General features: G+C 53.4%; 2 protein-coding genes across 2 annotated transcripts; one reads left to right on the top strand and one right to left on the bottom strand.

Annotated features, from left to right (window-relative positions):
- Positions 1-3,911: 3,911 nt before the first annotated feature.
- COCMIDRAFT_4607 (uncharacterized protein) lies at positions 3,912-6,189 on the top strand (the record flags this gene model as incomplete). The annotated part of the gene is made up of 3 exons (XM_007688960.1): positions 3,912-3,948; positions 4,071-5,635; positions 5,689-6,189. 3 exons carry the CDS (start codon positions 3,912-3,914, stop codon positions 6,187-6,189), a joined length of 2,103 nt encoding a protein of 700 aa, XP_007687150.1.
- Positions 6,190-8,702: 2,513 nt separating this feature from the next.
- On the bottom strand, positions 8,703-13,099 carry COCMIDRAFT_93232 (uncharacterized protein; the record flags this gene model as incomplete). Its single annotated transcript, XM_007689000.1, has 4 exons — positions 8,703-9,833; positions 9,933-12,214; positions 12,283-12,695; positions 13,068-13,099. 4 exons carry the CDS (start codon positions 13,097-13,099, stop codon positions 8,703-8,705), a joined length of 3,858 nt encoding a protein of 1,285 aa, XP_007687190.1.
- Between the last annotated feature and the right edge of the window lie 2,693 nt (positions 13,100-15,792).

Here is a 15,792-nt window from a genome sequence, read left to right as displayed (position 1 = left end):
GAGGACCGGGTTCACGAGGGTATCTAGCTGCAAGTCAATCTCGCCATAGAATTTCCGTGATATCGGACGAGTCAGGGAGTGCAAACAGCCGGCGCTAGTTGGCATAACAGACGCAAGCCTTGAAAATAGAGGCATGGTTTTTTGAATTGTGCTTAGAGTCGAGACGTTGAATATGTATGGATGAATGCTCACTCGATCCATGGTATGGAAGAAAGCCTCTCATTCCCTACTTGCTTCGAGAGATATATTCAACAACCCAACTCAGCCGGTAGATGAAAGAAGCCAGCCAAAGCCGATGCTGACCTGTTAGCAGTGGTCCAATCGCAATAATGGTCCGTAAATCAGGCGAGGCCAAGACGCTTGCGTGGTAATCCTGTGATGGAGAACGAAAGCGGTCGACGTTCCGCATGGCGTAGTAGGCGTGACGATGAAAATCTTTGTGTTTAATCTGTGATACCAAGCCAGCGACCTGTGGCTCAAGACTTGCTGGGACACAAGGTTGGTTGGCAAGATTGCACAAACTGTGTTTGTATTTACCGGGGCATCACCGAGCTCTCATTCATCCAACAGACTGGTAGCCCTCGATGGACAAGTGGAGACAGCAATATGCAGCGGTCGAGTCAGTGGGGGCGGTCATGGTGCCATGGGCCCATGATTATATAACAGATGAGTGCAGCACATCCCCAGTATGTACTACCAACAGCAGGAAGCGTGTTTCAGATGCGAGGAGTAAGGGCCCGATATCGTGGCAAACGACCTCGTGGGAATAACCCTGCTGTTGGTGACGAGCTGTGCAAGCCATGTTACGTTTGCTCATACTTGGAAGGGTTAGAGGGGTAATATGGGATGCCAAGATAGCGGTGCACAAAGAGGCGCTTGGAGGAGAGGTGATGCTGGCGTTAGTAGACTAGAAAGGCAGCGATGCTATCGTCAGACTGCCTAGACGTACGCACATCTCTCGGTGGGTTAGCTGCAACGAGGGCACATGGCAAGGCCCTGGTTGTGTCCGAGCGCATGCAGTTGGGCACTTTGACATGCATTGCAGCAACAGGCGAGAAACAGGGAAGCAACGTCATTGCCCAGATGCGTGTAGGTAGTTGGTCGAGGGTAGCGAGTACCATGGTGGAAGCGCTGGAGGCTAATGCCCTGCATTTGGGTCATGGGCGGCTTACACACAGCCCCCGAAAGGCCGCTAAGGATCGGGCTGGGTCGAAAGCAGTGGGCAATGCGGCATCAGCTTTCTAAGAATACATAGAAGCCAGGCTGACCATTTTCTAGTTGGAGGGCCCTGACTGGGGCCGTGGGCGCAGAAGAGGGCATGAGTGTGGTCACGGAGCAGCAGCGCAATCATGGTGCAGACGAGGGCGTCATTTGATAGGATGAGGGGCAGCAGCGCGGTGCGAGGGCAGCTGAGGGTAGATGAGAAGGTAGATGAGAAGGTAGATGAGAAGCGGTATGGAAGCATGTGGTCAGAGTGTAAATAGAGAGGATGCGGGGAGGGTAGGTGAGAGAGAGAGAGATGTGCAGATGAGCAAGTCAGCCTCATGGGACGGAAGGAGCGACGGGCGGAAGTTGTTGCGCTGTTCCCGATGCGGCGGAATACAAACAGAATGACGCAGCGCGCCGTGCCAGGCAGGCACGCTGGCGGGCGCGGAAGGCGCCACTGGGTGGGTGTGATCTTGTCAGCTACGGCGGCGGAGGGCGGCGAAGGCGGCGGCGGCGACGACGACAACAGCAATGCGCACAGCGGTAGAGAGAAAGAGGCGGGTGGGTGCAACAAAGTCGGTGGAGCAGTAGCAGCAGTAGCAGTGCCGTGGTTGTAATTGTAGGAGCCGTTGTGGTGCCTGGCAGCATAGGCAGATGGGCAGGGGTGGCAGCGATTGGCCCGTCTGCAAGCCACACCAGAAATAGACACCTGGGCTCGCTAAACGGGTGGCAGCGGAGCCCACGGCTCACCACACTCCAACAGGGGACAAATGCCCTTTGGTGGTGCATGTCTGCCCTCATCACCACCACCACCACCACCGCTTCCACAAGGCCGCCGGGGGCCAGCTTGGGGCTTCTCCCGGGCATTGGTTGCCATGGCCTCCACTCAGCGAAGCCGGCGCCCTGGCAGATGGTGCGCAGTTAGAAGGCCCCCGGATTTGCTGCTGATGCTCACCCACGCGCTGGGCCGCATCTAAACATGTGTGTATGTACGCATGTGTATCATCGTCAGTCTCATCGCCGCCTTGAGCCCCGCCATGCTGCTATTGCTGCTGCCACTACTGCTGCTGCCGCCGCCGCCGTTGTTGCTGCCACTTACTACTGCTGCTACTGCTACGCCCGGTTCATGCCTACACCTCGCCGTATCTTCTCGCCATATGCCCTGTCCTCCCTCCCCCCCATATTGCCCAAGTGTCCGCCATCTCGTCTTGTTTTTCCTTTGCATCTGATTATACCTGCCCTCTGCCCTGCCCTCCCACGCCCCGCACGTCCTGTCTCGACGCTCTGGCCTAGGCCTTCCGCTTCCCCAGTTCCTGCTATTGCAGACGTCTCAAAGCCTCGCCCCGCCCATCACACATAGTCTGCACGACGCTTCATTCTTCCTACCATCTATCCATCGTCGTCTCTGCAATCTGCAGGCCACGTCGGTCTCAGTCGTCTCGGCTCATCCGGCCTGCCCACTACTGGCTGAAGATATCCACCACTGACAGGCAGCCATCCAGCTAAGCTGACTGCCAACTCCGCGGTGCTGCGCCATCAGAGGCCTCCCACCCGAGCCTCACCGCACGGCATCCAGCCGCCCGCTTCCTGGCCCCGTTTGCATCTTCGCATACCGGCCAAGCAACCGTCGGGCCTTGCGCGACCATCCTCAGTCCTCATCTCGCCAGACCATACACGCCCGCCCGCTAGTCTACCACCTCAACGGGTCCCGTAAGCACCATACACTTAACCACACTTGCACACCAAAAAACTCTCACTGTCCTTTCGCTTTTTTCCCTGCAGTTACGCCTACCATCTGTACTCTTACCTCTGGCCAATCCCGTCCTCTTCCGTTGCCTTGGGTCACTTGTTCGCCTCCCCCATATACTACCATTACTGCCTAGTATCGACTGTCGCCTACACCCACGGTCAAAGCGTTATACCTCTGCACGACCCTCTACTTCCCGCACGGCAAGGCTGTCCACTCTCGTCCATATTGGCCAGCGTTTGGTCCCTGTCTCTACTCCTTTGTTGATCATGTAAGTTGGCCCATCAGTCACATGGAATTGCGGGTCGCAATGTGCGACATTTCGTAACAAGTCACTCACTTTCATCTTAGCACCTGGCTTCTGCTCTGAATCAATTTCCATTGCTTCTGGGCCGCCACTGTTCGCTTCCCAGCTTCGCCGACGTAAAGTTGCTATTGTCTGACCTACCATCGGCCAAGAGCTGGCGTTCTAGTGTTTGACACGGGCGCTCAAAGTCATCCTAACTCCCGTATGAATCCCGCTCCTGAACACTCCGTTTGCCCGTCCCCAAGTAGGCCACCCCTATCACCTCTGCTACTGAAGAGGCCCACCAACTTTGTCTCGAACCCTCCCGTTCTTCGCACTAAAACACCAGACTTGCAAATTTTGCTACAAAACACCGAAATCCACCAAACTGGCCTGCACTGTCTCTGCAAGCTATCAGGTGAGTACTTCACTGCTTCCAGCTACTCACACAGGGGCACGACTACAAGTCTCGGACCCCTCTATCTGCTGCCTGCATCCTAGACCCCCACCCCCCCCCTAGGCTGTCTGCTAACTTCAACGCAGCTTTCGCCTGACAGCGCCTTCAGGCCACATTTTGTGGGCACTGATAAGAAATTTAAAACATTGCGCAGCGTGGGTCCTTGTGGCTGGACTCGGGCTGTGGGCGCTGTACAAAGTGCAAAATCACTGTCCATGTCAGGATACGACAAACCCCATCAATATGTGTATGGTGAGTGATCTTTACCTCATCTGACGAATGTGGAAGGGGCACCTGCCAATGATGGGTCGGATGAACCCGGCACTTGGCCACGTGCGAACGATGAACATGTTTGACTGACCACCTCTACCCAGATGCCCAAAGCACCAGATCAAATCAGGCTGCAAACTACCCTGGCATCATACAGCCTGCATTTGGTCCCCAGTATACGGGTGCGTCCGCGGGACTGACCCATGAGCCTTCGAGTGCAGACATGGCCTACCTGCCTAGCTCAACCTACGAGTCACGCGGTGCGGCCAACCATCGCTCCGATCCAGCATTTATCGATGCAGCAGTTCGTCATCCCGCCTCCCTCACAGTTACTGAAACGGAAATCACCGAACAAATTACTCCTGCCCAAGGCACTGCTGGATCTACCGTAACGCTGCAACTCCGGACGAATTACGATCTCGAAGCACATCACTGCGCTTTCACACTCATGTTTGGCGACGAAAAGTGCGTTGGCGCACTCCAAAAGGTCGAGTACGACGACCATGACCAGTGGTACAACTATGTCCTCAACGTCGAGGTGCCCCCATTCCCACTCACAAACACCTGGGATCCCACCATGATGTTGAAACTGCAGATCGAGGACAAGATGGGCCGCCCACGAATCGAAACAAACGCAGGCAAATTCACTTACACCGACATGTCGCCAAATCTAGCCTACCAGCCTTCGTCCGACTTCTCCAGGAAGCGAAGGTATTCCAATGAGCTCAACGACGATCAGAGTTACCAAAATACCAGCAATGTTGGAAAGCGCGCAAAGTTCACTCGATTCCCCAAACCATCTGCAGCATCTGGGGCCTATTCTGGCGTGGAGGCTTCACCGCTGCAGAGCCATATTCCACTTTCCAGTCCATATGGTTCGAGCAATGGTTACGACGCATCCAAGCAAACAGCCTATGGCCAGGAATTCCCCCAGAAAGGCCTCTACGCAGTGCCATCGGGCATGAGTATGGGCCATGGTGACTACAAGTCGTCGCCAATGTCTCTAAACATGCAGTCTTATGGCTCCTACAGCTCTCCTGTACATGGTGCTCGGTCCAGTGCATCGACCGTAGCCCCTGTGCTTCCCTCGCCATCCGCAATCGCAGCGCCAGTTCTTGTTCGCGCAACACATCTTGCGCAAGCAAGCGGTAGCAGCTCTTCCACTCAGCCTTTCAACCCCTATTCCATGTATCAGTCCAAAGCGGTTCTCAAGATTGACGGAGATCTCGATAAGATGAGCGATGACTGGACTCTAGAAGAGCTTGATGCAAAGAGGCGGCTTGTTGAGTTCAAAAGGTCGCAGCAGGGAAGTACCATAACTACCTCCTTCGCGCCTGTTACACTGGAAACCCGAAAGGCTCGAAGCATCTGCGTGAGCTGTATCTGGTGGGAAGAAAAGGACGAACACTTCATCACCAGTGTAGACACAATATACCTGCTCGAGCAGCTTGTCAACGTGCGCTTTACCGTCGAGGAGAAGAATCGCATTCGTCGTAATCTTGAAGGCTTTCGACCACTGACTGTTTCCAAAGCAAAGCAAGACAGCGAGGATTTCTTCAAGGTGATCATGGGGTTTCCCAACCCCAAACCTCGCAATATCGAGAAGGATGTGAAGGTGTTCCCGTGGAAGATTCTCTCCCATGCACTAAAGAAGATAATAAGCAAATATGTACGTCTCCTCTCCCACGCACGGCTACAGGACTTGAAGCTAATTATCCTCAGTCTGCCAGTTATTCATCGACGGCTGGCGTCGGATCACTACCCCTCGCATCAACAACATCAACATACGCCCCAAGCGCCGCGTCGCAGGCAACAATGGAGACCCATCGGAACACGTCCACACAAGCGGTGACTGCATCGATTGCGTCAACAGTCTACAGCCCTCATATGCCATCTTCTAGTCTATCCCCCCACCAAAAAATGGCAGCAGGCCTCGAAGGGTCAGCAGGACATGGCATGCCGGTCGCTCAAAGGACGCCTCCAGGGCAAGGCATGACTCAGTGGGGCGCTTCCACCCACCAGGTGTCGCCCTACCAAACAGCCCTCACACATGGAACGCGAGGATCCTGGGACTACAGCTATCTCAATGCTTCGGGCGTTGCGGAGATGCCGACTATTGCGCACGCCATGCAAATACCACGCCCGGACGCAATCAGCGAGCTCAGCCACATGCCGACCAACAGCGCTTACCAGCAGTATGGCGAGAGCACAACGAGGGTGTAGAGAAGAAAAGATTGAGCGGCAAGGTAACGCAGAGTTACAGCCAGGACTACGCGTAGTGGGTCTAAGATTGACGTCGGGTGATCAGCCAATGTCCGCATGATCCATTGCAGACTAGCCAGATCGGGGTCCCGTCCCAATAGTCCTCCACACCACGCGTCGTCAGACTTCCCTCACACAATTCTGCCTACCTATGCAGGCCCACCATCTACTCTGGATTTATTTTCCTACAATATTCCGCGACTTCATCAGGCGTTCAAGGACGGGTGGTTTTTGTTTTCTCTGCATTTTCTCGGCTTAGACGCATCATACCCCAGGACCACATGGCGTTTACGGGCTCTCCTTTCTGCCTTTTTTTCTCATTACCCAGTTTCTGTCTATCTACATGCTAGGCAGCTATGCACGCATACACAGCCTCTTTCGCCTCCTGCGATTTACCGTTGATCATGCGGCTGGCGCGATCTAGGCAAACGACACACCATCACGAACTGCATTTCAAGGCTAGGGAGAAACAAGTTTCCGACTTTTTGCATCACCGAGGCGTTCTTCTATTTTTTGCTGCTGTTTACCATACCCCAGTTGTTTTAATATTTGTCTTTACTTCCCAAATCCATCCATCCACCATGTTTTCCTGGTCTTCACCACCGACACATCCTTTCACTTTATCGCATCATCACTTAGAACTTGAATCATCTTTTTTTTGTACACGGCCCCTTTCACAATATACACTTACTCCTACCCTTTCCCCAATCCAGGGAGGCTTGCATTAGACACAAAGGCGCAAACGGGGGATTGGCGGGGCGGGCGGGATCTTCCTTTCCATACTTACTATCTCTTGGCGCGAACCTAGCACACACACATCCTTGTCCAACTATCGGCGTTGATCTTTCTACTTACTACTACTATCGCTTCTTGGTTTTTTTTTATCTGAGATTCCCACCGGAGTTTTTTTTTTTGGGGGGGGGGGGGCGGTAGTGTACTGACCGGGTTCGAATATTTTGTCACACCACAACTGTAATGTCAACATCATGTATGCTTATACCCACCACACCGCTAAACAACTGTTTTATCTCTTCATCACTCGGAACATAAGTGCCAAATCAACTCTAACAACCTTTTCTATTCCTAATTATGTGTATTTTTCCACGTAAGCAAAATGTGAAAATACCGGAGTTCGCATTCAATAAGCATACACGCGTAAGCTCCGGCACTTTTCCCACTTCTGTACTCGTCTCCGCCACTTTCACCTGTACCCGTCTCCGGTTTTTTCTTGACTCGGCTCCCCGTCCGTTCAAAACCCGTGTTCGCCAAGGAACTATCGCCACTCACATGTGCCGTCCGCTATCTTAACTAACTCCCCCCCCCCCGCGTACATACATGTGTGTACAAGAATACATCACATGAGTACCACCCACATAAGTGAAGAGTCATCCTTACCGTTGTCGCTTTCAACATGAGCGGGGTGAGTGACTACGCGCGGTCAGTTGACACACACGACATAGTAACATGACATGACAATGAGGAGACGAAATGAAAGGAAGAAAAAGAAAAAGAAAAACAACAACAACAAATATATACACCATCTCACACATCTTCACCAAACCACAAAACTAAACGAGTTTCTTTTTTTTGTATATACGTAGTAGAATGGCATCGTTTACATTAGTTACACTCCATACATACATACTCTCGTTTCCATGTTCATATTTTAAAGGGGCTAGTTGTACATAGACTCGACTTACTATGTACATACATACATACATATACAAAAACTACTTCAAAGTCATGTGACCAAAAAGTTCCAACTACAAAATACTTCCCGCATCTAACTACTCATTTTCCCCTGGTACTATAAATAACGGTTACGATGGGTGATAATGGCAAGGATTACGCAGGAAAGCGTGTGTGAGCCGATACACACACATGTTTGGGATTTTACAAATAGACAATTACCCTGCTAATACCGATACCCAAAATGTGATGCAAAGAGCGCTTAAAAAACAGAGACACCAAGTTATTATAGTCGAGTCGAAATATCATAGTAAAGAAGAGTAGGGTATATTCTGATTTTCGTCTACAGAAAAAAAATCGGCGTGGCCAGCAAAAAGAAAAGCAACTCATTATCTACCGTTTCGGGCATTTCATCTCATTCTCCCATCGTTTTTTTGTTCTTCTCTTTCATACTCATTCGCCGCCTACCCATGCACCGCTCGTACTTCTCCCACGGTCAAAACGCATCATTGTTGGTGCGCTGTGACGTAGAAAAAGGAGCTGCTGTGGGCGAATCATTACCACATACCAAGGGCTGGAAAAAAACAACCAAAAAAGACACAAACTCAGCAGCCTGAGAGTGGACCTCCTCCCACACACAAGACACACAGCTAGCCGCTTGGCTAGGGTTGCCAGTGCAGCAAAAGGGTATAATGCAAACCAATCAACCAACCTAATACTATCCCGAATTCATTCCATCATTTGATTCCGTTGCGTTTCATTCTGATCAAAAGGCATCAAGACATTTATTTCTTGCCCTTCTTCTTGTTCTTCTTCTTCTTGGAGCCGCCGGGTGTCTGTTCGCCAGTCGCCTCGCCATCGTCGTCCTTATCATCTGGGTTAGGTGTCGAGGGAGTTTCAGGTTCCTTGGGGGAACCGGGTTCTGAGGGTACTTCGACTTCAGTCTCCTTGATGTCGTCAGTAGCGGGGTCATCAGCGGCAACGGGTGCCTCTTCCTTGACGGGCTCAGCTTCCTTAGCCTCGGCCTTCTCGACAACCTCAGCACTGGCGGTCTTGAGCTCCTCCTGGGCGGCCTTTGCTTTCTCGAGTTGCTCCTTGACAGATGCTAGCTCAGCCTTGACTTCGTCGTGCTCCTTCTTCAGGGCTTCCGAGTCGGATTGCAGAGCAGTGGTCTTCTCCTCGTTCTCCTTCAGGGTGGCCTGGACAGATTCGAGGGACTTCTTGGCATCGGCAGCTTCAGCCTGTGCGGCTTCGAGGTCCTTGGTGGCAGTCTCAGAGGCCTTGGTGGAATCGTCAAGCTTAGCCTGAAGGGCAGTGAGTTCAGACTCCTTGGCCTTGGCAGCCTCAACGGCAGATTCGAGCTCAGCAATCTTGGTGTCGTTGGCCTTGATCTTCTCTTCCAGCTCATTCTTCTCGGTAGTCGATTTCTCAGCAGATGCCTTGAGGTCGGCAATCTCCGTCTCAAGAGCCTCTGCCTTGGAAGAACCTTCGGAGGCCTTTGCAGCGCTCTCCTTGGCCTCGGCCTCAGCCTGCTTAGATGCCTTGAGCTCCTCCTCCACAGCCTCCTTTGCCTTCTCCGCGGCGGCGAGATCCTTCTCAAGAGAAGAGACCTTTTCGTTGCCAGATGACTGTGCAGCCTCGAGAGCCTCGGAGTGCTCCGACTCCTTAGCAGCAAGCTTAGCCTCAAGGTCGGCAACCTTGCTGGCTTCAGCCTTGGCCTCAGCAAGTTCCTTCTCAAGTGCGGCAATCTTGTCGTTGCTGGAGGATTCGGCGGCCTTGACGGATTCCGAGTGCTCAGCCTCCTTAGCCTCAAGCTGGCTAGTCTTCTCCTTTAGGGATGCTTCTAGCTCGCTGATGGTGGTACGAAGGTTCTCAGTCTCCTGCTTGGTTGATTCGGTAGCCTTGGTGGCCTCGTCCTTTGCAGCGATGGCAGCCTCAAGATCAGCCTTGGCGGAAGCAAGTTCCTCGTCCTTCTTGGAGGCAGCAGCCTCGAGGTCAGCCTTTGCGGCGGTGACCGTCTCTTCCTTTGCGGCGGTGGCAGCTTCGAGGTCGGCCTTGGCAGAAGCGATTTCCTTATCCTTTGCAGCGATGGCAGCTTCAAGATCAGCCTTGGCGGAAGCAAGTTCCTCGTCCTTCTTGGAGGCAGCAGTCTCGAGATCAGCCTTTGCGGTCGTAGCAGCCTCGAGGTCGGCCTTTGCAGAAGCGATTTCCTTGTCCTTTGCAGCGGTAGCAGCCTCAAGGTCAGCCTTTGCAGAGGCAAGCTCCTTTTCCAACTCAGCAACCTTGCCAGCATCAGCGGACTTGGACTCCAACTCGGCCTTTTGAGCGGTGAGGTTCTCTTGGGCCTCCTTCAGGCTCGCTTCCAACTCAGCAATCTTTGCGCTCGAAGACTCGGTAGCCTTAGTAGTCTCGCCCTTGGCGGCTTCGAGTTCAGATTCCTTAGCAGCCAAGCTATCCTTGGCCTCCTTGAGCGAGGCCTCGAGGTCAGAGACGGTCTCTTGGAGACCCTCAGCATCGCCCTTGGATGACTCAACGGCCTTGCTTGCCTCTTCCTTCGCTGCAGTCAGCTCAGACTCCTTGGCGGCAAGGCTGTCCTGGGCTTCCTTCAACGAACCCTCAAGCTCGGTGACCTTTGTGGCAGAAGCCTCGGAGGCCTTGCTAGTCTCCTCCTTCGCAGCCTTCAGCTCAGCCTCGAGCTTCTCAACCTTCTCGCGAAGCTCCTCAGCCTCCTTCTTGGCAGCGGCGGTCTGCTCGTCGGAAGAACCCTTAGCACTCTCAATCTCAGCCTCGAGCTTGCTAACGGTGCTCTGAAGTCCAGCAACCTCCTCCTTGGCAGAACCGATAGCCTTGGATGCATCACCCTTGGCGGTCTCAAGCTCAGCATCCTTTGCGGAAAGGCTTTCCTGAGCTTCCTTGAGAGAAGCCTCGAGTTCGGCAATCTTAGCAGTGAGGGAGTCGACGTTGGTCTTGGCCTCCTCAGCAGCCTTGACCGCAGCCTCCTTCTCGGAAGCAAGAGAAGATGATGATGCCTCAAGTTCGGATGTCTTAGCGGCCAGGCTGTCTTGTACTTCCTTCAACGACTTCTCGAGAGCAGAGACCTTCTCGGCAAGCTCCTCAGAGTCACCCTTGGACAAGTCGGCAGACTTGAGCTTCTCCTGCAAATCGCTAATCTCAGTCTTCAAGCTGTCGACCTCGGTTTTGGAAGATTCGGTAAGAGACGCAACCTGCTCGGTGGCAGCAGCGTGCTCCTTGGTCTTAGCCTCCAGGTCAGAAGCCTTTTGGTCAAGGGTGTCCTTGGCCTCCTTAAGAGAAGCCTGTAGTTCAGCAATGGTACTGCGAAGACCTTCAGCCTCGGCCTTGGAAGCCTTCTCTGCATCAGCGTCCTGGCTACCACGGGTAGCAAGCTCGTCGGAGAGCTTGCTGTGTGCAGCTTCGAGTTCAGCGTGCTTTGACTTGAGCTCCTCCAGCCCAGAGAGCTCTGACCTCAAGACGGCGACCTCGGCGGCAAGCTCCTCAACCTTTGTCTTCTGAGCGTCCCGGTCGGAAGCAAGAGCATCGAGCTCAGACTTGGCGACAGTGTCGGCATTCTTGCTCTTGAGCTCCTCGATGGTGGCGAGAGCCTCAGCAAGCTCCTTCTCAGAGCTGCTCTTTGCGGCAGTCGCCTCCTCCAACTGTGCCTTGACAGAAGCAAGCTCAGCCTCCTTGGCCTCAAGCTCTGCCGAGTTATCAACAGGCTCGGAAGTGGCGGTGGCTGGCTGCTGGCTATCAATCTGAGCCTTGAGCTTCTCAATCTCTGCCTTGTATGACTCAATGGACTTCTCGAGATCGGAAACGGTGGCACGGAGGGTCTCAACCTCCTGGTTCACGTCGGCAATCTTCGCCTTGAACTCGGTCTCGCACTCTTCGCGGACCGTGTTCCTCTCCTTGGCCTTGGCTTCGCGTACTTGCTGTACAACAACGCTGACCATGTGCTCCTCGAGTTCCTTCTTGTCTTGTTGCAGCGTCTGCTCACGCGACTCAAACTCCTTTTCGCGCTCCTTGTGATCCTCCTCTAGACTTCGCACATGCTCGTCTTGTGTGGCGGCAATGCGCTGTGCCTCGTCGAGGTCATTTTCGGCACGGGCAAGCTTCTTCTTCAGCTTCGAGATTTGTGTCTCGAGGCTGTCAGAATCATCTGGTGAAGGAGGTGATGGAGAGTCTGCTGATGGGGGAGAGCCGTAGGTCAGTATGTTGCTCGGAAGTAGTGTATTTAGTGGAGAACCTCTTGCATGGAGGGAGATTGGATAGTGGGGGATCGCTGGAGAATGTGTTATTGGGCAGGTGGGGTGGGGGAGGGGGAGGGGGGGACATGTGCAAATTACGTACCGGCCTCGTCTTCACTTAACCGTCTGGGCGCCTCGCGGGGCGTCTCAGGCGGAGTATCTACGCCATTGTCGTAGGTCCTCACATCTTCTTTGCTTGGTGGTGTAGCCTCAGTGGTGGTGACTGGAGGAGCAACGGGAGCGGGCACTGGAGCGCCCGCGCCAAAGAAGTAGTTGTACGCTCTCTTCATACTGCTGGTTCGCTTGGGGATGCCGGGTCGGGTTGAGCTTATCGACTTGCGTCCGCGGCGGTCCTCTTGCTGGCTTCCTTCTGCAGTGACCGTGACGGGTACCAGAGGCTCAGCGTTCCTGTCCCTCTTTGTGCTCAATGTTCGGGCTGGGAGGAGCCGTCTGCTAAACTTTTGAGAGCCGGATTGGATATCGGCGAGGATCTGCTTCTGCTCTTTTGAAGAGACCCTATGAGAGAGTGTTAGTGTGTTGGTCTGGTGGAGGAGAGGTAGGTAAGAGGTAACAAGCTAGTTGACATGTGACAGTGGTGCAAGTCAACAATGGGAGTGGGGGTGGGGCAGGTTATGAAGGGAACCGGAAAAAAAAATAGGTGACGGGTTGATGGTGCAACAAAGAGGATGTCAAAGGGTTGAGGGTAGAGCTTCTTACCGAAAGCGACTGGGATATGGGAAAAAGAAAAGGAAAACAAGCCGTTGGTGGTGCAGCCCACTGACTTCTTGGGAGGCAGGTGGGTGGTGGTGGAGGGGAAGGAGGGGTGTGTGAGAGGGATGGAGGGGAGGAGGAGGAAGAGGGAAGGGCGTTGACGGGGCAGCGACTCACTCATAGCTTTCTTTCCTGCCCCAGCTCGGCATGATTCACGCGCTTTCTTGTGCTATCAGTCGGTCGGGTTTGGTCGGGGTGGGCTTTTGATGAAGCGCCACTAGGACGGCAGATTTAGGGCAATCCAATCAAGGGAACGTCCGTCGACAGGAAAATTTTGTTGCCCTTTCTGAATGTGGGCGGGCCGTCAAGACTCCTCACCGCACGGTACGAAATGGAGCTTTACTTATGTACAAGCACAGCAACACGTTGGATCCTGCATGCAAGCCCTGGTGGGCAGTCGGGCGCTAAGAGTCGGCTACGAGGATGATACAGAGCAGGTGGGAGGGGCGAGCCAGTCATATACGATGCTATTGCTCTTAGCAGCTGTGACACGGCCTTGCTCTTCACACGCTTTCATGCGCGCCCAAAGCCAAAGCCAAAGCCGCCAGACACGAAAAAGCCCATGCCAGGCCATGCCAGGCCATGGCATGACGGGCGGTCGGTCACAGTCCGCGCGCGCCCGCCACCCACGCGGCTCCACACCCCTGCCCTTTCTTACCGCCTCGACTAACAACCCTGCCACCACCACTAACTAGCACTCCTGCTGCCATCACCGCTGCCGCCGCCCCATCTTCAACAACGCCCCATCCACCACTCACACTGGCCATTGACGTCGACCATGGTAGGGCCACGGACAGATGCTGCTGTCATATCTCTCTTGTTTCTTTGTTTCCTTGACGGTCAGTCGAAGAGTCTGCCTGGACATCACGACACACCAGGACACCACTGGCCTTTTGTACTCGCCCCCCGCCTCTCTTCCTCACCAGCACACCAAGTCCCCACCACTGCTCGCGGGTACCCCCATACGCCAATCACAGCTCTGCACGTCAGTACCACCACGTCGCGTCCAAGAACGACGTGCTTTGCACACCTTCGGACCACCATCGACCTTTTCTCTCGCACGCGCGGTAGCCTGCACGACACACTCGTCTCGACTCGCACACTCTCCCACTCTGCCCCTCCAACCCCTCCAATTGCCCCCTCCCCCCCTCCCAAACTGTTGACCGAGCGCTCGCATCGCCCGCACAAGGCCGCAGCACGGACACGACGCGTGAAAATGTGACTCGGCATGATGCGAACGCCAATGGCCTGCAGGAACACACGGCCTTTTTTTGTTGTGATTTTTTGCTCTGCTGGATCCTAAGAACGAAGCACAGTTTCACTTTCGTTTAGTTACCTGTTGTCCCTCAAAGCATGTGAATATGTACTTTCCTCTTTTCTTGTTTGTTTTTCTACACAGCTCAAAGGTCCGCGGCAACTAAACAACAAAGCGTGACAGTAGCACCCTGTATCATGCACACCCCCTTCTGTCTGCCAGCCAACCAAGCAGACCAAAAAACAGGGCTACGGGGCTTACTTCCCTCTTTTTCTCCCTCTTGCCTCGTCCAAATGACAGGAAGAGAAAAACTAAGCGGTCGATGCGTTGATGCGTTGTTCGGGCGATCCGCACCATCAGCATCATTTTTCCACTCGCCCAAAGCGCCCTAGCCTCGTCCTGTTGCACGCCTCGCCTCGCCCCCATGTCACCATCACGCTCGTGATCGCCTTGATGGTCAAAAGACAACTTTGGCCTCGCCCAAATGCCCCAAAGCCTAAAAGCCTAAAAGCTTAATTCTATCCTCTCCAACCAACCACCCTCATGCATAAAAAAAAATGAACAACAAAAAAAAACTCGAGCAAAATAGAACTCCATAATTAAGAAATCGCAACATCAAGACATGCAATAGAAAAAAATCTTTCATTCGTATCCCTCACCGCATCACAGCACACCATCTCAACACCCCCCTCCAAACAGCCACACCACTCTCGGCCTTTTTTCCCTTCCTTTTTACTGTCCCCTTCTTTCCCTTCGCAAAGTAATACCCTGCATATCCGCACCCGCCGCCTCGCCCGTTGAACAAGCGCCGCCTAACCCCCCCCCCCCCCCCGCGCCAACCAAAACCCAACCCAGCCACTCAACACAACACATCCTACCTTACAGCAGCAACTCTTGCGCCCCCCCTCCAAATCCCTCCACCGCCTCTTCCTAATCACACAAGATCGTCACTTACTTGCATTTAGCACCATCATCGACAACGCCGGGCTGATACTGCAGATAGAAAAAACCCCGCAAGAGAAGGAAATTTAAACACCGCCGTAGTTCAAGTTACCTCGCCATCGGCGGTACATACATAGTGTAGTGTAATGTAATGTAGACGAAGACGTAGAGAGGTAGGTAGGTGCTTTCCCCCCCCCCAATCGACACCGCTAAGTTAGCAAAAGACCGAGCGGGCTTGGCATGTGTGTGGGACGGGATAGGCCGCGAAAAGGAATAGATGAGAGGGGGGTAAAAAAAATTAGTGTAATAATATGTAGTTACTCGGCAAAGTTTTTAGCTCGTACGACTAGGGCTTTTGATGGATTGGGGGTTTAGTACGTATCAGTCAATGTACGTAGGGGGAGGGGGGAGGGGGGGACGGGAGCTTGAAAGGTAAAGCAAGCCTCGTATTGGATGTAAGCCAGCACCCTCGTCGACATTTATTCCGTCTGCATGTGCTTGGTGTACGTATAAACCGTATACCATAGGCGAACATGGGCACGCAAACAATTTGCAATGCTTCACTACTAGTGAACAGCTGACATGAACTCAATTTGAAGCTTTACAAACGCCCTAAACTATGCTATTACTACTACCTAAACCTTG

This window comes from Bipolaris oryzae (assembly GCF_000523455.1).
Source record: "Bipolaris oryzae ATCC 44560 unplaced genomic scaffold scaffold_50, whole genome shotgun sequence".
Taxonomy (NCBI): Eukaryota; Fungi; Ascomycota; class Dothideomycetes; order Pleosporales; family Pleosporaceae; genus Bipolaris; species Bipolaris oryzae.
The sequence above is the reverse complement of the archived record's forward strand: the minus strand, read 5'-3'. Positions and strand labels throughout refer to the sequence as shown.